At 55.6% G+C, this 21,875-nt stretch overlaps 2 protein-coding genes across 4 annotated transcripts in view; one reads left to right on the forward strand and one right to left on the reverse strand.

The window, feature by feature from the left end:
- The window catches only part of TICRR (TOPBP1 interacting checkpoint and replication regulator), a 57,139-nt gene extending 55,680 nt beyond the window's left edge, over positions 1-1,459 (forward strand). Inside the window, exon 22 of the mRNA XM_021098959.2 lies at positions 259-1,459. Coding sequence (XP_020954618.2) covers positions 259-371 — 113 coding nt within the window. The 3' untranslated portion in view covers positions 372-1,459. The remainder of the gene's footprint in view (positions 1-258) is intronic.
- Positions 1,400-20,917, reverse strand: KIF7 (kinesin family member 7). Of its 3 annotated transcripts, XM_084968608.1 has the most exons (20): positions 20,199-20,917; positions 19,013-19,781; positions 18,265-18,616; positions 16,319-16,519; positions 15,301-15,694; positions 14,538-15,063; positions 13,641-13,757; positions 12,877-13,104; positions 11,546-11,706; positions 11,004-11,119; positions 10,664-10,816; positions 8,204-8,406; positions 6,722-6,919; positions 6,196-6,321; positions 5,883-6,059; positions 4,356-4,571; positions 3,538-3,744; positions 2,617-2,815; positions 2,389-2,535; positions 1,400-2,199 (listed from the first exon to the last, which is right to left on the reverse strand). In XM_084968608.1, the coding sequence occupies exons 3-20, from the start codon at positions 18,590-18,592 to the stop codon at positions 1,826-1,828; spliced, it is 4,071 nt and encodes a 1,356-aa protein (XP_084824734.1). In that variant the 5' UTR covers positions 18,593-18,616; positions 19,013-19,781; positions 20,199-20,917; the 3' UTR covers positions 1,400-1,825. The 3 variants fall into 3 exon arrangements, with proteins under 3 accessions (XP_084824734.1, XP_020954619.2, XP_020954620.2); XM_021098960.2 differs by lacking the exon at positions 19,013-19,781 and having other exon boundaries at positions 20,861-20,917; XM_021098961.2 differs by having other exon boundaries at positions 19,013-20,917.
- Between the last annotated feature and the right edge of the window lie 958 nt (positions 20,918-21,875).

A 21,875-nucleotide genomic window follows, 5' to 3' on the forward strand; every position in this document is an offset into this window, starting at 1 on the left:
TTGAGACAAAAAGAACGCAAAGTATCGAAGTGCATTTTCACAGCTACTTGCTACTGCAGGGCTCAGTGCTGACATTGAGGGTGGAAAGCCTGGTAGAAAAAAGCAGAGGGAAGGTTTCTGCAGGTGACAGAACCTACAAGCAATGCCGGTTTTCATAAGTCCTTTTCACTGGAAGCCTCTGCAGTCCTAGCCCATTTTCTTTTGTTCCAGTCTCAGTGACTTCCTGCATGCTAGCTAATTCTTTTTGCCTTTTTCTAGAAGAGGATGTAGAAGTATTTCCCTCTGCGGCAGAAGACTCTCCCTTCAGCCGAGCACTCTCCAGGAGACGTCCCATCAGCAGAACATATACACGGAAAAAGCTGATTAGCTAATTAGCGTGGGACTGGTTTCGGGATGTAACCACAAACACTACAGAGCTTGTCCAGAGCCACTGCACTCCCTGACAGGACACGTGCTCTGTAAGCAGTTTCCTCTGGACATAGAAGGAATTCTAGACACGTACCAGAAAAGAATTCTTAGCCATATATCCAGAAATTTGGTTCATCTGAGCCAGGGCCCTGCTGGTCCCTTCAGCATATGTAACCCTCAGCTTGCTGCACAGAAACTGGAATAACCAGGGCTTAATGGAACCGAGGAAATGGAAAACATGACGGTGAGGTCAGCCAGGTCCACGAGGTCGTAAAGGGGGGCCGGCCCCGAGCCTCCTGAAACCGTGATCAGCTCTCCCGCTCATGGAATCCATCCAGCCTCAAGCCCAGCCCTGACCCACCATGCTTGCCCCACGGTAGGGAGGTGCTATTGCTGGTGGCCACTAGTGAGCTACACTAGGTGTAGTTCAGAGGCCACCTAGGAGTCAAGAACCAGACAAGGATCTGTAAGACCAGGATCCCATTCCAGCCCCAGCCGTGATCATTTGCAAGTCAGACTGCTCTGCTTCACCTGTGAAATAGGAGAGGGACCCCAGGCTGGAGGCAGACTTGGAAGCAGCTTACACAAACGGAACACCGTCACAGGGGCAGAACAAATGTTTTGCCTTCCCTGGGGAACAATACATTTATCTCCAGCTACTGAGCATCTGCTGCATTTCTGTATGACGTTCCAGCCTGAGGTTAACTATGACCATAGACTTGCTCTGGTCTGTGGTGCAGCCACATCTCAAGGTCAATCCCGGCAGTCAGACCCTCAGTTCCCACCATTCACAGGGAGACTCACCTGAGTTGTGTTTTTGCCTGGAGCGCCCCATGGACCAGCTCACTGTCAAGTCTTGGCCAGGAGCCTGACTAATGGTGAGGGCTGATTCAGAACTATCTCATAGTCTCCGAAAAGCTTTCAAGCCTGTCATGTTCCCAAATCTGAGTCCTACTGTGATCCTGTAAATCAGACTCTAAGCAAAAACCCCTTTCTCCATCCAGAGATTATTCTCATTTATTTATAAAATGATTTTACAAAACTTTTAAAACTGCTAAGCTTCCCATTTCCCCCCACTGCCATATACATGAGACCGTTTAAACCAGTCCTGTTGCCACTGACAAGCCTTGGCTGAACTCCAGAATTAACAGTACACACATGTTGGCTCGAGACCAGAATCATCCCTCTGAAACTCAAGCCAAAAGGTAGCAATCTGGTACTGCAGCTTAAAGCGAGTGATTGGTAGGAATTTTTAAAAAAGCGATTTGAGTCCCATTCTGGGCTATGGCCCACATTTGTTGACTTCAATTGGAAAGACCAGGACCTGATTTGGAGTTTGAAGTAAGGACTCTACAGAAGCGCGTGTAGGCAACACCCCTTTCAGCAGGCTCCAGGTCTCCCTCCCGAGCGGCTCTCCCTACAGGGGGTTCTTCCTGACGTCAATCATCCCTGGGCTGGCCCTTCGTAGTTCCCGCCGGGGCTTGGGCAAGGACCCGAGGTTCCAGGGTGGACCCACCTCACCCACAGCTAGCACCCGCCCCACCAGGGGCTCAGTGGCCTCCCGCTGCCGCAGCTCCTCAGGGGAGCCCTGCTCCTCACTGCACAGGCTCGAGCGTTTCCATGTCAACGGCAATGGGGCATGGACCAAGTCCCTTATCTCCTCCCGGGCCCTGGGGGCGCCCTCGACGAGGGGGGACTGCCAGAGCGGCTCAGGTGCTGCGTGGGGCCCGTCTTCATTTGCAGGGGCTTGTCTGTTGTCCAGGCACAGGGTCCTCTTCTCCCCACCTGTCACTGGGGACAATGACATCCCTGTCAGAAACAGATGCAGCAGCACCTTCCTAAAGCCCTAACCTCCCAATGCCCTGGCGTAATGAGCAGTGTGTGAGCTGAGGTTAGAGTGGTCTCAGCTCCTCCCAGAACCAAGAAAAAAAACCCGACCTTAGAGCAAGGCAGGGCAAAGCATGCGCACAGGACAATTACCCCTGCCCTGGCCTCCAGTGTCCAAACTGCTGAGCTGCTGCTTCAGTTCCTGGTTTAGCCACACGTGGCGGCCCAGCTCCTTCTCCAGAGCTTGGATCCTGGTCTCATACTGCCTCTTGCTGTCCGCAAACCCTTCACCAAGGTGGTCTGGAGGGGAGACGCAGAAAAAGGATGAGGGGCTGCACGCAGGCCACAGCCACCTCAGCCTCGGGCAGGCCCACGCCTCACCTCGACTCTGCTGGAGCAGGAGCTGCATGTTCTGCTCATGCTCCTTCTGCTGCAGGGTCAGCTGGCGGTCCATCTCCAGGCGCTGCCGCTCCAGGGCTACCTCCAGCCAGTAGACCAGCCTCTGCTGCTCCTCCAACTGCATCTCCAACTCCGAGAAGGCAATCTGCTGCTGGTGCTGCTCCTCTCGGAGCGTCACCACCTGTCCCAAGACCCAGCCAGGCTTAGCCCCCAGCACCAGCTCCCTGCACTGAGGGACTCCTCAACCAGAGATCTGGCCAACTTGCCACCAATGGCCGACAATGCTCCTGCTGAGCCAAGACTTGGCTTCGGTCACCTCAAGGTGGCAATGCTCTAAGCAGCAATTTCCAAATCTTATTTGTCCTCCCTGCCTAAAACTTCTAGTCACACATTAAGAAGCTTCTAGGCAGATTTTAAGGCAAATTCTAAGCAGATCTCAAGCGTAGATCTCAAGATTTTATGGAGGCCAGGATTTCTCAACTCTGGAACATCTGACATTTGGGGTCTCGTAATTCTTGGTTGTAGAGGCCTGCCCTGTGTGTCATGAGATACTTCACTGCATCCTTGGCCTCTACCCCCACGGTTGTGACAACCCAAAGTATGCCTAGATGTGGCCAAATGTTCCCTGGGGCAGGGGATAAAATCCTCCCTTGTTTAGGACCACTGATCTGGGCCACCCTGAAGGTGCCAATAGGACTGGAAGGGGAGGTGGAGGAGACTTGGTCTTGGTTTCACCGAGTAAGGCAGACTTGAGGCATTTGAGACAGCCCTGGAGACTAGAGTTTGTCCTGATTCTGTCTCTCTGTCTGGAAGGGAACAGGGGGTTCTCGAGCTGCCATCAATACTGCCCCTGGCCCCACATTCCAGAAGGAGGAGGCAGAGGTTCGTGAGCCGGTGACCTACCTTGTCAAAGTACTTGCAGAGCAGGGCTCTAGTCTCCGAGGACGAGAGGTAGCTAAGCTTGGCCATGAGGTTCATCTCGCACTGGGACAGCAAGGAGGCTGAGGCCCGCAGCACCCGCTGACGGCACGTGATGGCTTCGTTCTTGTACTCGATGGCCGCATCCAGGGCCTCAATGGCCTCATCCAGCTGGAACAGTGTCCGCTCCTCCTGCGGGGACATGGGGATGTGTGTGTGGGGGGGGTAGGGGTGGACTCCCTGCACCACAGGATGCCCACTCACTGACAACAGAAGGCTCAGGATGTCACACATAGCCACCACCCAGCCCTTAACAGGTCCCCTTAACCACAGTCAGCATGGCGGCCTGTTCTACTACTGCAGGAACGGGTGTGTTTCTATCGCAGTCCTGACTGGGGTGGGCTGGGGGGGCTCTTCTAAGAGGCTCTTTGAAGCATGTGACCTCTGGGGTGATCAGCACTCGGGCTCCAAGACCCTGTCCTAAAGGAAAGGCATGGCGGGACCGCGAGGCACAGTCTGCCACGGTTTCTCTTAGGGCAGGCTGTCTCTGCTGTCGGGACTCAGCGCTGCACTGACATCCTCCCCAGGGAGCTGAGAGTGTGAGCCCGCAGGCCATGGGACAGAGGATGCAGAACAAGCCCAGAGTCCACTGGGCAGGACCGAGAGGCTGGAGTGGGGCGGGGGGGCTGGAGCGGGGCGGGAGTCGGGGGGGGGGTGTCCATCAGGCTCTTTGTGGGCCAGTAGCTGGGAGGACTGTGCATCCCAAAGCCTCGAGGAAGCCAGGGCCCGGGGCCAGCCCGCACCTCAGGGGACAACACGTTGCCCTGCCTCAGCTTGCCATCGATCTCCAGCCGCTGCTTGAGCAGTGAGTCCTTCTCCTGGCGCAGAGCGTCAATCTCCCTGCGGATCTGCTGCTGGCTCTGGGCGCTGCCCTGCCGCAGCTGCTCGCTCTTCTCCGTGAGCTCCTTCTCCAGGTGCTCCAGCCGGCTGGACACTCGCACAATGTCCTCGCTGAGGGCCTGGGGGTGGCACCGCCAGCAATTAGGGAATGAGTGGGTCCCACCCTCCTGGGGGCTAACAGGGACATCCCAGCCCTGCCATCACTGCTGGATGCTAGGGAGGAGGTGGCGCCTTCCTGCAAGAATCTGGCACCCCAAGAGGGCTGCTCAAGGGTAAGCCTGACTCTTGGTCCTGCACTGGGTAGTGAGGGCTGCTGAAACCCATGCCTCTGAGGAGGGGCCCCCAGAGATGGCCTTGAAGGAGGAGACAGATGAGCAGAGGAAAGGATAGTCCTGACCAGGAGGGAACGGATGACATGGGCAAAGGCAGAGCATGGTGGTGATGGCCTGTCACTGAGATTTGTGATGGGAATTGAGAGGAATTAGAGACCAAACCCCAGAGGCCCTTCTGAGAAGCTGACATGGGAGGAAGTGAGGGCTCTAATGGCTGAGGGAAACTGCGGATAATCCAGCATCACCGAAACCCTCTTGGACTCCATGACCGCAGGAGTGGGTCTAGAACCCTGTGGGAGTCTAGCCGGAGGACCCACTCCCAGAACAGGCTCTGGGCTTCGTATATGATGCACCACCCTCTCTAACCCTCATGGCAGCTGTGATTCCATTAGACAGATAGGGAAACTGAATCAGAAGCTTCCTACTGAAAAGGGACCAGGGAAGCCACATGGAGCTGGGTGGGGCCAGGTCCGACTGCCTCCAATGCCAGTGAAAGTTCTTTCTCTTTGGCCGAACCACCTCCATACCTGTGGTTTCTGGTTTTGCTTGCATGGTCCCAGAATGGGTGGTAAATGAGGTAAAATGAATTGTGGGGTAGATACTTGGAGAGGTTTTTCTACCCAGAACCTGCATCACAGGAGTTCCTGTGGTGGCTCAGTTGTAACAAACCCAACTAGTATCCAGGAGAACTCGGGTTCAATCCCTGGCCTCGCTCAGTGGGTTAAGAATCCGGCATTGCTGTGAGCTGTGGTGTAGGTCACAGGTGCAGCTCAGATCCCATGTTGCTGTGGCTGTGGCATAGGCCAGGAGCTGTAGCTCTGATTTGACCCCTAGCCTGGGAACCTCCATATGCCTCAGGTGTGGCCCTAAAAAGCTTACCAAAAAAAAAAAAAAAAAGACATGCATCACAGACACCCCAAAGCCCTAGAATTGTTGAGGGATCCATAGGATATAGCCCAGTAGAACAGCGCTTGACCTGGTTAGAACTTACCTGGCAGGGGTATCACCTAGAAGAACCTCAACTGTCTACACCTCACCTGGCAGGGTTATCACCTGGAGAGACTTCACCTGAAAAGACCTCACCTGGCTGGACCTCACCTGGCTGGACCGCAGCCGCTTGCTCTCCAGCCCTGTCTTCTCCTGCATCAGGGCCTCCTTCTTGGCCAGGATGGCTTCCCGCTTGCGGAGCTCCTCCCCCAGCTCCTCCAGTGCCCGCCGCTGCTGAAGCACCTTCTCCATCTCCTGGTCCAGCCACTTCTTCTGCTCCTCGATCTTCTAAGGGACAGTGGGGGAGGCGGGGAGAGAACTCAGACAGGAAGAAAGCTGTGCCCACTGGCTGACCCCTGGGGAACCCTAGCAACTGGCCAGGCTGTGGGTGCCCCTGGGGTCACAGGCCCAGCCCAGGCCCCACCTGTTGCTGCTCCAGGCTGACCACAGAGCCATTGCTGCCACTGCGCCGCTTCCTCTGAAACGCCGCGATCTCTTCTGTCTTGATCTTCAGGATCTTTTGCTGCTGCTCGTGCTTTAGCTCCAGCTCCTGGGGAGGCACAGGGTTAGCTCAGTGAGCAGGGCCATGAGTGGTGCCAGGGTCCTCCCAGAGCCTGTGACTCCCCACAGCCCGCAGGAGTGCCCGGCCCTGCATAGCATCACCCAGCTTTGCCACCCCCTAGGTCTTGCTGGGGACCAGCAAACAGACGTGAACACTTAACACGTTGCCAGTCCCCTTACACAGGTCATCTCACTGCATTCTGACCCTGGCCTTGAGCTTCCCATAACTCTCCTCATTTTCAGGTGAAGAAACAAACTCAGGGAGGCTGAGTGATCTGCTTGATGAGGTCATGTGGCTGGGAGTGCTGGGACCTGCACGGAGTCCTCTAGCTCTGTGCCCAGTGCAGCCTCCCAGCCTGGACAGGATGCCCCGTCACCAAGCACCCGACCTTGACTCGGTGCTGCCGCTTGTTCATCTCTGTCTCCAGGCGCCGCTTCTGCTCCGTCTCCTCTCGAAGCCGCCTCTGCAGCTGCCCCTGCTGCTGCCGCATAAGTTGCACATTCCTCTCAAGCTCCTGCAGCCGCTTCTCACTCTGGGCCGACAGCGACACCAGCCGCTCTGTCACCTGCTTCTTCTCCTTCAGCACCTGGGACAACACAGGCTCCACTGGGCCATGCATAGCGGCTGCAGAGAGCCTGGCATGGTGTCTGGGTCTCAACAAGGGCATGCAGGACAGAAGGGAAAACGGGTGGATAAATGATGGACTAATAAAAGTATCAAAATGACAAAAATGTCAAAATACTATGACATTTACTAGGTACCAAGTGTTCTCAATATATTAAAAAGTCCTAACAATTCTATGAAAAGGTATGATTATAATTATTCCTACTGGAGTTCCCGTCGTGGCGCAGTGGTTAACGAATCCGACTAGAAACCATGAGGTTGCGGGTTCGGTCCCTGCCCCTTGCTCAGTGGGTTAACGATCCGGCGTTGCCGTGAGCTGTGGTGTAGGTTGCAGACGCGGCTCGGATCCCGCGTTGCTGTGGCTCTGGCGTAGGCCGGTGGCTACAGCTCCGATTCGACCCCTAGCCTGGGAACCTCCATATGCCACGGGAGCGGCCCAAGAAATAGCAACAACAACAATAACAAAAAGACAAAAAAAAAAAATAATAATAATAATAATAATAATTATTCCTACTAAACAGATTAGGAAACTGAGGCGCAGAGAGGTTAAGACACTTGACCAAGGACACACAGCTAGTAAAGGGCAGAGCTGGGATTCAAACCCAAGCAGTCAGGTTCCAAAACCTGTGCTCTTGATCCCGCTACTGTACTGTCTCTTGGACGCGTGAACTGAGCAAAGAAGGGAAGAATGATGGATGGACACTTGGTTGCAAAGAGATGGAAGGGTGGGTAGACAGATGGATGGATAGGATCACATAAAGGTAAAAAACCAGACGGACAGATAATGCACAGATCGATAAAGGGGAATATAAAGACAAATGAAGAGATGCATAAGTGGATTAGATGCATAAATGGATTGGATGGACACATGGACTGATGAGTGGATGGACAGAGGGATGGTGGGACAGAGAGGTGAAAGGAGAAAGGAAGGGTAGATGGAGGGAGGGTGCAGAGGGCTGCATGCGGGAGGGTCAGCTTCTTTTGATGGTCTCCTGGTGGTCTTCAGGCAGGCCCCGCCTCCCTGCCTCTGCTGTGTTTAAAGCCGAGTTGACCCCCAGCTTCTGTCTAACACCAGCCTCATCCCAGGAGGCCAGGAGGCTGTTTGCATCACCAGCCAGGACTGGGGCACAAGCCCCTGAGCACCCACAGGTTCTTCTGTGACCTTGGGCTCTGGAGTTCACACGTCATGACCCCAGGACCACAGCCTCAGAGGCTGCCACCCCAACCCCCGGGGCCTGACACTGACCTGCACCTGGCTTTGAGCGGCAGCAACCCTCTTGCGGAATTCCTGGAGCTGGGAACGTGAGCCAGCGTCCTGGGGCTCCTTGCTCTCAAGCTCCCGCAGCTGCCTCTGGCCTTCGCTCAACTCGGCCCGCACCCGCTCGGCCTCCTGCTCCAGCTCTCGGATACGTTGGCTGTGTTGGCGGTTCAAGGCCTGGGCCGCCTTCCCTGGAAAAAAGGGGGGCTGTGTCGGCCCAGGCAGCCCCTCTCTCTGTAGAGAATCATAGTTTGTTCCCGAGAGGTTTTCCAGAACTGTGTTGCCCCTGGACACCTATGTGAATTTTGCCATACCTTTTTTTTTTTTGGTGGCTGCATGACACTGGTTTGATATGGGATCTCAGTTCCCAGGCCAGGGATTGAATCCTGGGCCATAGTGGTGGAAGCACCAAATCCTAACCACTAGCCCACCAGGGGACTCCCAAAATTGACTTTTTTTTTTTTTTTTTTTTTTTGGTTTTTAGGGCCATGACCACAGCATATGGAAGCTCCTAGGCTAGGGGCCAAATTGGAGCTGTAGCTACCAGCCACAGCCACAGCCACAGCAATGCCATATCCCCAACTCACTGAGCAAGGCAAGGGATTGAACCTGCATCCTCATGGATGCTAGTCAGATTCATTCCCACTGAGCCACAACGGGAACTCCTCATTTTTTAAAAGAGCTTTATCCATAGCAGTGCCCAAGGAAATTATGAATTACCTAGATCTTGTTTCACCTAACGCATGGCTAAAATAAAGGCATAACTTGAGTCTGCATACAGCTAAGCCTCTAGAACTACCATTTATTTGCAGGAAATCTGGAGGACAGAGGAGCAAGCAAGACGACAACACGAAGAGGCTAAGAAACAAATCCAGAACATTTGGGGTTTGGAACATTCTGGAGAATGACTGTGAAGAGGTGAGACAACATAGACTTCAGAGACCTAACAAAAGGAAGTATAATGTGTGGACAAGTCCAAAGCTGTACACAGACGCTACTGAAGAACTGCTTCTGCTCTGGGCACTGAGAGGACACTGGTTTTGTTAGATGTATTGATGGCATTCTGGTTAAAATGTCCAGAAAGAGGCATACTGAAAGGCTTCGGGATAAAAGGACATGACGCCTTGGATTTGTTCCAAAATATTTCAGCAATGAAAAAAGGGAGAGTTGAGCGTTCCTGTCGTGGCATAGCAGTAACAAACCCGAGTAGTATCCATGAGGACGCGGGTTTGATTCCTGACCCCGCTCAGTGGGTTAAGGATCCGGCGTTGCCGTGAGCTGTGGTGCAGGTGGCAGATGCAGCTCGGATCCCACATTGCTGTGGCTGTGCTATAGGCTGGCAGCTGCAATTTCAATGTGACCCCTAGTCTGGGAACTTTCATATGCCTTGGGTGTGGCCCTGAAAAGACCAAAAAAAAAAAAAAACCACGAAAAACCAAAACAGAAAGAAAAAGAGAAAAAGGGGAGAGATGAAACAAACGTGGATGAAGCTTGGAAATGCCACATCTGCTGATGGCTGTGTAGGGAAGCGCTACATTTGTCTATCCTCTCATATGCCCCTTTGAAATTGTTCCCAATGCATTTTGTAATAAATACATTCATAACTATTAAAATAAAAAAGCTCATCTGTGGATTCCCCCTGTGGCACAGTGGGTTAAGGATCCGGCATTGTCATTGCTGTGGCTCAGGTTGCTGCTTTGGCACAAGTTGGATCCCTGGCCCGGGAACTTCCACATACCTTGGGTGTGGCCAAAAAAAAAGCTCAACTGGTCACCACTGGTTACCACCTAAAATCGATCCCTGCTCAATCATGCATATCACCAGTAGCAGACATAGCATGATTTGGAGACACTGCTCTCCCAAGACCAGAAGATTCTATGCCCAGCACAGTGCTTGACACACAGCAAGCAATTGATAAATAATAGTAGTAAAAAGTAAGGCTTCCTGGAGTTCCTGTCATGGCTCAGTGGTTAACAAACCCGACTGGTATCCATGAGGACACGGGTTCGATCCCCGTCCTTGCTCAGTGGGTTGAGGAGCCAGCATTGTCGTGGGCTGCGGTGTAGGTCGTGGATGCAGCTCAGATCTGGTGTTGCTGTGGCTGCCAGTGTAGACCGGCAGTTATAAATAGCTCTGATTCAACCTCTAGCCTGGGAACCTCTATTTGCCATGGGTGTGGCCCTAAAAAGACAACCAAAAAAAAGTAAGGCTTCTTGAAAGCTGCTGTAAGAACTTTACCTGAATTAACTCATTTCAGCAACCTTATAGAGGCAATTGTTATCTTCACCGTTGAGATGAGAAAACTGAAGCACAGAGGGGTTATCCCACCTGTTCAAGGTCACACAGCTGGAAGGAGCTGAGCTGGGTATCAAACCTACACCTTCTGGACCCTGCTGTCAACCAGCTCTGGGTAGGAGGCCCGGGGGTTGGGGGGGGGAAGCCCCTCACCTGTGCGGACCAGCTCGCCGATGAGCTCCTCCTTCATGCGGATGTTGATGGCCAGCTCGCGGATCTTCTGCTGTGCTTGGGCCAGCCGCCACTCAGAGGCGGTGGCAGCCGGAGCCTGGGGGGGCCAAGCTGGGGTCTTGCTCCCACCAACCACTGTAACAGGCCAACCGTCAAGGCTGCTGCCCCAACTGACTATGGGGGAGGCAGGCGAGGGGAGGGGAGAGGAGGGGCCTGCCCTGGCCAGGGGCAGCCAGGGACGGTGGGCGGGCCGTCCGGGGTGGCAGGTCCAGGACTGTGAAGGGGAGAAAGGGGTGGGTCCCCTTCTGTACCCACAGCTCACCTCTGGGCCCCAGGATGGCTGTGCCCAGCTCCCCCAGGCGAAGCTCTGGGTCCTTCCTGCCAAGTGGATTCCCTGAGCAGGCCCCCATCCTCTGGCTCCGCTTACCGATCCCGTTTCTGGAGGGCAGAAATGGGAGTCTGTACCCTCCCCAGTCCCTGCCCCCGGCACAGCCACCTCCTGGAGGTGGCCCAGGAGGGGAAGAGATGCCATTGGATCTTCCAGCCCTCCAGGGTCACTGTGACCCTGGGGTGCCAGTGTGGCAGAATTCTGAGGCCATCAGCTGAGCTCAGAGGGCGCAGGGCAGCTGGGGGCACCGAGGGCCACCTCAGAGGCTAAGAACTGGGAGGCTTGGGCCCATTTGTCAGCACACCCAGCCCAGTGAGAACTCTGCATTCAGAGCCCACCACCCCTGCCTGCTCTCCCCCAAGGACCAGCCAGGGTGACATCGCTGAGGGCACGCTGAGACCACCGTGCGATTCCCCCTCCTGCCGTACCTTGACCTTGAGTTGGTCCTTGTTAGCTTGGCAAAGGGTCCCACTCACCTGCGCAGGTGCAGGGTCCGCCGGAGGGGCTCCAACTCTTCCCCCGCCCCTCCCCCCTCTTCCTCCTCCTCCTCTTCCTCTGATGATGCAGCTGAAGAGCCACTTCCCAGCCTGTCTCCCACCTCCAGAAACCTGGTGCCAGACTCCCTGGCATCTGTCACCTGCAAGGGGATGCCAGAGTTTCAGGACAGGAAGCTTGCAGGGTATTCTCCATCAGCCATCTCTCATCACCAAGTCTTTGCCCCTAACGATGCTCTATCTTGCCTGCCCCCTCACACAACTCCACCTCTTCAAGCCCTACCTCACCCTCAAGATCTAGCTCAGGAGTTCCTGTTGTGGCACAGCAGAAACGAATCTGACTAGGAACCATGAGGTTGCGGGTTTGATTCCTGGCCAGTGGGTTAAGGCTGTGGTGTTGCCATGAGCTGTGGTGCAGACATGGCTCAGATCTGGTGTTGCTGTGGCTGTAGTGTAGGCCGGCAGCTGGAGATCCAATTTGACTCCTAGCCAGGGAACTTCCATATGCTGTGGGTGTGGCCCTAAAAGCTAAAAAAAAAAAAAATGTAGTTCAAATGACATCTCTGGGAAGCCTTCCGTGTCTCCAGGTGGAGTAGGAGCTTTGTCCCTCTTCCCTTGCTCCTTCCTCTTCTTCCCCCCCCCACCCCACCCCCACCTCCCTCCCTGCTCCAGCTCCCAAAGCAAAGCTGGCACTCCTCCTCTGGTGGCAGCCTGCCCATTTCTATCTTGTATACAGGTCCTCCACACCCATGTCTTAGCTCACCAACAATGCCCGCCAGAGTGGGGGGTGCATAACAGGCTTCTGCCAAAGCCACATCCTCCCTCTCCTCAGTCCTCTAGGCCTTTAGAGCTGAGATGACCCAGAGCTTTCAGGCAGATGCAAAGGAGCAGGCTTGGTCCAAAAGGCCCCAAGAGACAGAACTAGAGCAGGAAACCGGGCTCAAGAAGATTAGAGCTCATGGAAAAGTGAACTTGTGAAGAAAGGCAACCACAGACAGAGAGGTGGGGTAGCCTCAGAGGTGATGAGCTCCCCATCTCTGGAGGTATGCAAGCTTTCTGTTCCAGACAAGAAGCTCCTCTGTAACCTCCTCATCCCAAACATCTACTCTGGGGGATGCTCAAGGGCACCAGATCCTTCTGAGAGGCCCTACCCAATTTTGCTTCATTCCTCTAGGGACCCCAGAAAAGGGGCATCTCGTAGCTAGTCCCACGAAAGCATGGGGCAAGGGCACATTACCAGCATTACCTTTCCTTTGCCGGAGCCTGCCTAGGTCAACAGGCCTAACAAATGCCCAGCCTCACCACCTCCTCACCTCTCCCCAGTTCTCAGGACCAGCTCCGTCTCCAGGAAGGCAGCCAGGGGGCACCATGCCCAGCACATGGGTGTTGGCACCCCCCAGGGGAGCTGTGTGAGGACGAGGCACAAAGGACCCAGGGGGCAAGCCCTGCAAGAGCCCTGGGGCCCCCCAGCCAGGCCGCACTAGCTCCAGCCGCAGCCGCAGCTCTGCCATCTCCTCCTGCTGCTCACGAAGACGGTCGCTCTGGAAGACATGGTCCAGGTGCTGACAGAGGACCCAGATGTGGGAGAGGCGGGGTGCAGGGATGCTGACAGGCAGAAGTACAGGGAACTGAAGAGCATGTCTGAGGCCATCCTGCCCTCTCTGGGCTAAAGTGGGGGGTCAAATGCTTCTGACCACTTCTTGGTGTCCCTCTCGCACACAAATTGCCTTAGTTTGGGTTCAAACCCGTCCACCCCGCCACATATCCGAATCACGTCCTCCACAGCCATGCTCCTCACGGCCACCAGAGGGCGCCAGGAGTAATGCTGACCCAGTTACCTTGGGACAAAATGCAGGGCTGCCTCCCCCCATTCCCACTTCCCATCCAACCTCATTCCTTTCTGCACACCCCCTTGTACCAATGTGTTCCTCACCTCCGCACTTTTGCTCATGTTGTGCACCTCCCCGTATTTACCCATCCTGCCAGAACCCTGCCTCCGCTAACTTCCTCTCATCCCAACATGGTGTTTCACCTCCTGACAGAAATGCCCCCCACACGTGGAAGGGGGCAGCCCCACCTGCAGTTTGTACTGCTCCATGGCGTCCTCCAGCGCAGCCAGAAAGTCCCGGTTCTCTTCCTCCAGCTGGGCCACCTGGCTCTGCAGGGCCAGCAGCTGCAGCCCCCCCTCATCTTCCTATGGGGCGGGGAGAGAAGCTTCAGGGGCAGGAGCTGGCTGTCAGGACAAGCCTGCCTAGCCCTGAGACACCTGAGCCCCTTCCCTGCCAGAGGTTCCCCTAACCCTGCTTGCTACTCTGCTCCAAGCCCTATCTGCAGTGGGGGCCCCACCTGGCCTGCGGTCCCCTCTGCAAGCCACGGAGGGTCATGTCTCATCATTATTAATTATATTTCCCTTAAAAGTAACATCACCACTATTAGTAGGAACAGCTTAGCCTTCACCGGCACTTGCTGCATCTTCAATCTTTACATGACCGGGGTTAGCCCTGTTTTACAGATTGAGACTCTAAGAAATGGAAAAGTCATCTCGATCATCAGCAGAAGTGCCTCCGAATCCCGAACGTGCTCTGCTAAGGAGCAAGGGGCAGGGACACACAGTTGGCTGTATAATAACCTTCTTTTTTTTTTTTTTTTTTTTTTTTTTTTGGTTGTTGTTGTTGTTATTTCTTGGGCCGCTCCCGCGGCATATGGAGATTCCCAGGCTAGGGGTCGAATCGGAGCTGTAGCCACCAGCCTACGCCAGAGCCACAGCAACTCGGGATCCGAGCCGCATCTGCAACCTACACCACAGCTCACGGCAACGCCAGATCGTTAACCCACAGAGCAAGGGCAGGGACCGAACCCGCAACCTCATGGTTCCTAGTCAGATTCGTTAACCACTGCGCCACGACGGGAACTCCATATAATAACCTTCTTCCTCCCCTCCCCCAGCCCCGGGAGACACCCGGCCCTTGGCCACCTTTTGCCCGCCAGGCCCCTGCGTGGCCTGCTCCTCGGCGGAGGCGCTCTCGATGCCGCTGTCCGGCCCAGAGGCGGAGCTCAGGGCGCTGCGCTCGCCCTCGACGGCGCACAGCCAGTCGCGCACCTTGCGGGCGGCAGCACCAGGCAGGCCAGGCTCGGCCTGCAGCTCACGCAGGAGGCTGTAGGCGGCGTCGGTGCGGGCTCGGTAGCGCGCACACTCGGCGCCCAGGCGGGCGGTGGCCGCAGCGGAGGCGGCCGCAGGGCCCGGGGCGCGCCGGCCCCGGTGGATGATGCGCGTCTCCGAGCGGTGCTTCGGAGGCCCTCGCGCCAGGACTGCCGCCGCCGCCTCCTCGGGAGCCCGCTCGGCCTCGGGCTGCCAGTTGATGGTGGCGCGGTTACAGATGTTCTGGGCACGGCTGGCGTAGTTGAGGGTGTTGAGGGTCTCGTCAAAGTCGGAGGAGGACGGGCTGACACAGGCGATCATCACTGTCTTGGCGTTCCCGCCCAGGGAGTCTTTGAGGATCCTGAAGACACCAGGAGAGATGTGTCAGGGACCCCAAAGTGGCAGGGCTAGCGCACCAGACGCCAAACAGCGTCTGATCCTCTGTGTGGATCGAACCGCATAAGCGATACACCCCGCAAACCAAAGGCGGGGCTATCTCCTAATCGCCTCCCCCAACCCCAGAAGCCAGAGAACAGGACAGACTAGTGTGGCTCTCGAGGCCCCTTCTCTGTGGGCCAGCGGCCACTGGGCAGCTCACCGGGTGATCTTGGAGTCCCGGTAGGGGATGTGGCTGCTGCGGCGCTGGGGGTCGCCCAGGGCGCTGATGACGTTGCCCAGCGCCAAGAGGCTGCTGTTGATCTGGATGCTCTCCTTGAGCCGCTCACCCGTGCTGCCTGTCTTGAGTACCCTCTCCGAGCCTGCCAGGTCCACGAAGTGGAACTTGGAGATGAGCAGCTGGCCCGCGGGGGGTCGAGGCAGGCGGCTCGGCGCCCGGCCCCTCTGCTCCAGAGTCACGGTGAAGACAGTGTGTGAGCGGCTGGAGAGGCGGTTGAGGTGTGTGGCCCCCGTGTGCCTCGCTGCGTTGCCCATCTCCAGGAGGCTCAGCACCTCGTCCAGGCCCTCCACGTCCACCTCTTTCACCCCACACACAACTGTGGACACAGAAGGCTGTGAGCCCAGGGCAAGGACAGCCTGAGACTGACCAGCCACCAGAGCAGGCAGAGCAGGCCTGATTCTCCACAGGCCTTTTCCTTTTTTTTTTTTCTTTTGTCTTTATAGGGCTGCACCAGAGGCATATGGAGGTTCCCAGGCTAAAGGTCGAATCAGAGCTGCGGTTGCCATGCCTATGCCTATGCCACAGCCACAGCTCACGGAAATACCAGATCTTCAACCCACTGAGTGAGGCCAGGGATTGAACCTGTGTCCTCATGGATGCTAGTCAGGTTCATTTCCGCTGAGCCACAACAGAAATTCTGACGGCCTTTCTTGACTCAGGGGCCTCTTCCCCATGCTTAGGGGGTCCTGCTCATCCTGGCTGGGGGTTGAGGGGATCCAGTTTCTCCCAGGCCCACCTCAATGCTTCTCATTCTGGGTCCACAAATGTATGCTGAGCTTAGTGGGGACAGGGGAAATGAAAGTAAAACCATCCAGAACTTGGCTTTCCCAGTGAGGAGGTATCCCCCCCACACCAGACAGGTAAGCCACCCTAAGCAGGTAAAGCCTCCCCAAGCCAGATACCCTACTCCGAGCCAGTGGAGGACCCAGGAGTTCCTCACCAACATTCCCGCGATCATCCTCCCGAAGCTGGATGTCACGGCTGGCAGTGCCCACCTCCAGCAGGTCCCGGAACTCCTCCTTGTACACTTCCAGGTAGGACACGTGCACCAGACAGTCAAGCAGGTCGTTCTCATCAATCAGCTTGAAGGCCTCAGCCATGGCCCGCGGGATGATGCCCTGTTCATCCTCATGAAGGGAGGCTGGGGGGGATACCACAGGGCCTCCTACCACCATGCCTTCTGCTGGATGTGGCTCCACCTCCAGGCAGCAGCAGAGGCCAGAGTGGACTGGGCAGGCAGAACTCCAGAACTGGAAGCAGCTTCTCCAGGTTCAACCAACCCCTTTCATGATGTTAGTATCCCGTTCACTATACCCCGGCCAGATGGTCAGATACCATTTGCCTGGCTCCTCCTGGGGACTCATTACCATAGTCTGTGCTCAGTTATCTAAAGGACCTCCTGAATTTATCCCAAGGAAGTAGTAAAGACGATGTTCAGAGCACACTCTTCCACATAACTTAATAAAAACGCAAACATCCTAAGCATCTATCCTAACATCCAGTAGGGGATCTGGTTACATAAATTATATTCACAATGGCATGCCAGGCAGCCGCTAAAATTTTTGATCGAAGATTACTTAACGATGTAGAGAAATGGAGTTCCCATCGTGGCTCAGTGGTGAATGAACCCGACTAGGATAGATGAGGATTGGGTTCGATCCCTGCCCTTACTCAGTGGGTTAAGGACCCAGCGTTGCCATGAGCTGTGGTGTAGGTCGCAGACGCAGCTCGGATCTGGCACTGCTGTGGCGTAGGCCGGCTTGGATCCCTAGCTGGTAACCTCCATATGCCTCGGGTGTAGCCCTAAAAAACAAAAAAAAAAAAAGAAAAATGAAAAAAGTAGAGAAATGTTCGTCATACATTGTTAAGAAAATAAAACAGAATACAGGAGTTCGAATTGTGGCTCAGCGGAAACTAATCTCACTAGCATCCATGAGGACGCAGGTTAAATCCCTGGCCTCACTCAGTGGGTTAAGAATCCAGCGTTGCCATGATCTATGGCATAGGTCACAGACGTGGCTGGGATCTGGTGTTGCTGTGACTGTGGTGTAAGCTGGCAGCTACAGCTCAGATTGAACCCCTAGACTGGAAACCTCCATATGTCACAGGTGCAGCCCTAAAAAGAAAAGAAAAAAGAATACAAAAGAACAAGTACAATACCATTGTTTAAGATATAATTTTCATCAAAAGTGAAACTGAAATGCTAATAGGGTGAGTGATTTCTGAAAGGCAAATATCAAGTCAGTTTTATCTTGTGTGTGTGCTTTTCTGTATTTTCCTAAATTTCCACAACAAACATGTCCACAGGATCTGGCATTGCTGTGAGCTGTGGTGTAGGTCGCAGACGTGGCTCAGATCTGGCATTGCTGTGGCTGTGCTGTAGGCCAGCAGCTGTAGCTCCGATTGGACCCCTGGCCTGGGAACCTCCATATGCCTCAGGAGCAGCCCTAAAAAGCAAAAAAAGAAAAAAGAAAAAAAAGTACAGAAATGTTCCAACCTATATTCTGTGTTATTTTCTTAACAATGTCTCACGAACATCCCATTCCAACCACCATTCCAGCTAGAACACGGATTCCTGACCTTTGGCAGCCACCCTGACAACCTCCAGAGACAGGCCAACTTTCTGAGCACCCCTTCTCCCCGTGAGAGGTCCCCAGAACCAGATAACATGGACCCACCTCCATGGAGTAGAGAAGGCCACTCACCTCCAAGGACTCTTCCTTCTTGCCCTACTCTGCCCACTGACATGGCTGGGTGCAGCCTGGGCTGCTGATCTGTTTAGGAAACGCACCCTCCCTCCTCCAACATGCTGTCTCTAGCAGCAAGAGCGCAGGGGCAGAAATTCAGGAGACAGTGAGGCACGGGGCCTCAAGCAGGGTCACTCACCGACACTGGTCTCTCCCATGGTGTACGTCTTCCCAGAGCCTGTCTGACCGTAGGCAAAGACGGTGGCATTGAAGCCCTCAAAGAAAGCCTCCAGGAGGGGCTGCACACAGGCCTGGTATACAGTCTCCTGCCCGGCATCCTCGTCCAGCACTACATGGAAGCCAAAGTGGCGGTCTCGGCCCAGGGTGACTCCGCCATGCCCCGGCTCCACCCTCAGGCAGCTCTGGTGCCCATGCAGCAGCTCCTTGGGAAGCAGCGGGCGGACTCGAAGGGCCACCCTCACTGGGGCCTTCTCGGCCGCTGGCAGCCTCTGGGCCTCCAGCCCCATATTGAGGAAAGTCTGCTCCCGGCCCTGGGAAAAGAGGAAGAGGCCCCTGTCATCAGCAACTGGTCTCACCTTGCAGGGGACCTGGAGCCAGACCCTGCAGCTCCTGACTGTGGACGGATAAAAGGGAGAGTGATCAAGGTTCCAAACATCCTCCGTGCCCCAACCACCTGACGCCCAAATGCTGCAGGGGCCAGCATAAAATCCGACACAGTAACATCATGGCTCCCATCGCTGGCAAAATAAGGCCCTAAGCCCTCCAGTAGACATCCAGGGGCTTCCATGTTCTAGCTGCTTCCTTCCACTCTGACCACATCTCCTAGAAGGATGACACACACACACACAAGCAGCACCACACAGGGACCTTATTTCCCTAACACGCCCTGGGTTTTCTGGTCTCCACCTTTGTCACCTCACACCCACCTTCTTCAAAAAAGTCAGCAGAGGGGTTTCCACCGTAGCAAAGTGGGTTAAGAATCCAGCTTTGTCTCTTCGGCCAGGTGGGTTCAATCCCCGGCCTGGCGCAGAAGGTTAAAGATCCGGCATTGCCACAGCTGTAGCATAGGTCGCAGCTGCCGCTGGGATTCTATCCCTGGCCTAGGAACTTCCATATGTTCCATATGTTTGATGGGTGCGGCCAAAATCGAAGAAGAAAAAAAAAAAAAAAAAAAAAAAAGCCAGCAGATCCTTTGAGAGCAAGACCCCCACGGTCAAATACTGCCAAATCCAATTCCTAAATCAAGTTCACCTGTTTGTCTCCATCCTCTCGCCAAAGCCCTGGTCCCAGCCACAGAGATCTTCACCAGCCTCCTCACTGGCCTCAGCCCCCCTACACCTTCCTATGCTGCGACCAGGGGCATCTTGCAAAAATACAAACGTGATCTAGTCACCCTCCTGCTTAAACTCCCCCCAAAACTGGCTGCCCAATGCCTCTGAGATTCAAAACCTTAACAGAAAACAAACAAACAAAACCTTTATCGGGGCCGGAGTTCCCGTCATGGCTCAGTGGTTAACGAATCTGACTAGGAACCATGAGGTTGCGGGTTCGATCCCTGGCCTTGCTCAGTGGGTTAACGATCCGGCGTTGCTGTAAGCTGTGGTGTAGGTTGCAGACGCGGCTCGGATCCCGAGTCGCTGTGGATCTGGAGTAGGCCGGTGGCTACAGCTCCGATTAGACCCCTAGCCTGGGAACCTCCATATGCCGCGGGAGTGGCCCAAGAAATGGCAAAAAACAAAAAACAAAAAAACCTTAATCGGGGCCCTGCCTATTTACTTCCTGTACCCCACCTTCCCTCACCATCCTCTGCCTGCAGCACACTCAGTGTAGCCTGACTCCCCATCCCGCCAGGCTTAGGCTGGTCCCATCCTCAGGGAGCTAGGGAAGGGCAAGCACACGCCAGCACACACACCCCTGGTTCTTCCAACAGCCACTGACCACTCCCTTCCCTTGCAAAAGCCATATTATCCGTTGGTCTCCCCCTACCTCCCAAACTGGGAGCTAGGAAGCAGGGACCCTCCTGTTCCCTTCGTGCTCCAGCTGCAGCTCCCAGCATAAGGTCCAACGCTTAGTAGCTGCCTAACAGTGATAAATAATCTTTATCCAAGGAACTTTCCTCGTCCCCTTCTTCCCTTCGCTTATCGCAGACCTCACCACATCCAACCCCAACTCTAGGGTCACAGCACTTTTCTTTTCACGATTTAACTTCTCTCAGCACCTGTAATGGTCCGTTCGTTCATTCAGGCCTTGCTGGGTGCCCGGGCCTGAGCACACAGTGGTGCCTGCCACGCAAGATTGTAGGCGCCTCCATGCACCCCTCACCCAGAGCCTTTCCAGCCCCGTTCCGTGCTGGCTTCTCCGCGCCAGGGCTCCGGGCATTGTTCCGCGCCCCCAATCTCCCGGACAACACCGGCGCAGTCGGGCGCCCGGGGTAGGAGATAGGGAGTCAGAGAAGCTGAACTCTCGAGACAGGAACTCACGGAAAGTTTGGAGAAGTGATTACAAACGCGAACCCGACTCTCGCAGCGTGGGCCCTCACTCCTCCTGGCTAGGCCCGGAATGCCGGCCTCAGGCCCCCGACTTAGGGAAGCGGAGAGCCCCCGCCAACTCCAGGAGGCTGGTTAGCAAGGATGGAGGATCCTCGTGTTGGGTCAGGGATCCCCTGGCGTGCCGACGTCCAGGGCCACCCGGCCCAGGTCTGCCAAGGTGGGGGCGAGCGCGCGCCTCCCGCCTCCTAGCCCTCGACCTCCACCGCGTCCCGGACCCACACCCACCTGCTAGGGTAGGAACGCAGTCCCCCTGCGGGCCAGGAAGGCTCTGAACCCCAACTCGGCGCGCTCGGATGCCGTCATTGGGACCCCCGCCCATCAAACATCCCGCCCCTCACCCGCCACTCCGCCCGCCCGGGCGCTCGGGGGCGGAGGCGCTGGCCGCGCGGCGCCGCGGAGTCTGTCCGCAGAAGGGGCGGAGCCGAGACTGGTGGGGCGTGGCCTGGGCGTGGCCTGGGCTGAGGTGGGGGTGCCGCCCACCCCAGGTCCTCTAGCACCGCCTCTGGTCTCAAGCGCTGGGCGCCGATCCTAGCCAGACTCGCCTAATACAGAGGCCACAGCGGCCTCCAAGGCCGGTCTGATTCTCTGAACTGGAGAAGCCCACCAGCCGATGGAGCAGGGCCCCTGCGTCTTAAAATGCAAGTTGTAACAAATGAGAGAAGGAAAACTAACTAGGAGACTTTTGCACTCTGTGAGAAGAGGGTGGATTTTCCAACACTGAGACTCTGGAGAACAGAGGCCTAAAAATAAACTACGATCCGTTCGTTCTTCCTTCATTCATTCCGTTGCAGCCTTTCTCTTTCCCACCATTATTGCCCCTCTATCCCAGCACTCCTTCCACCCCACGCCCTCTCATAGCTCAGCAAAGCTCTCCCTTCCCAGACTCCAGGAAGCCTCCACCCCACTTTTTTCATCTGATTTCACGACTCCTAAAGCTGAGAAAGATTCATCCCCCACGCGAATTTTGCGGTTGGGATGAGTGCCCTGGCTGCACCCTGGGCACTCACACCAGGAAGAGCCCCAGACCCGGGGTGACCCAGGGGTGGAGAGATGAAGCCGCGGCAGAGCTCATTCAGGCCTTCTAGGCTGTGAGGCAGAAAGCAGGGGTTCTGCCCCCGCGGCGGGCTCAACCGGAGCCCGGCCCTGACAAATGTGACCCCACATTTCTGATTTGTAAGCCCCCAGCTTGAAATGGGATGGCATTCACCGGCCCGTTTGAGGACTACATTGCCACCTGGAC

Source organism: Sus scrofa, chromosome 7 (genome assembly GCF_054392235.1).
Source record: "Sus scrofa isolate SSC_HxYL_T2T_F1_AM1 chromosome 7, Sscrofa_HxYL_maternal_Yorkshire_Landrace_v2.0, whole genome shotgun sequence".
Lineage (NCBI taxonomy): Eukaryota > Metazoa > Chordata > Mammalia > Artiodactyla > Suidae > Sus > Sus scrofa.

What these genes read in the sequence shown, in the direction of transcription:
- KIF7 (XM_021098960.2), bottom strand. Translation starts at nt 18,592, where the DNA reads ATGGGGCTGGAGGCCCAGAGGCTGCCAGCGGCCGAGAAGGCCCCAGTG. An exon ending in GTCCTGAGAACTGGGGAGAG is followed by an intron (nt 11,707 to 12,876) that starts GTGAGGAGGTGG and finishes ATCCCCTTGCAG; the next exon opens with GTGACAGATGCCAGGGAGTC. An exon ending in TCAGCCTGGAGCAGCAACAG is followed by an intron (nt 6,060 to 6,195) that starts GTGGGGCCTGGG and finishes ACTGTCCCTTAG; the next exon opens with AAGATCGAGGAGCAGAAGAA.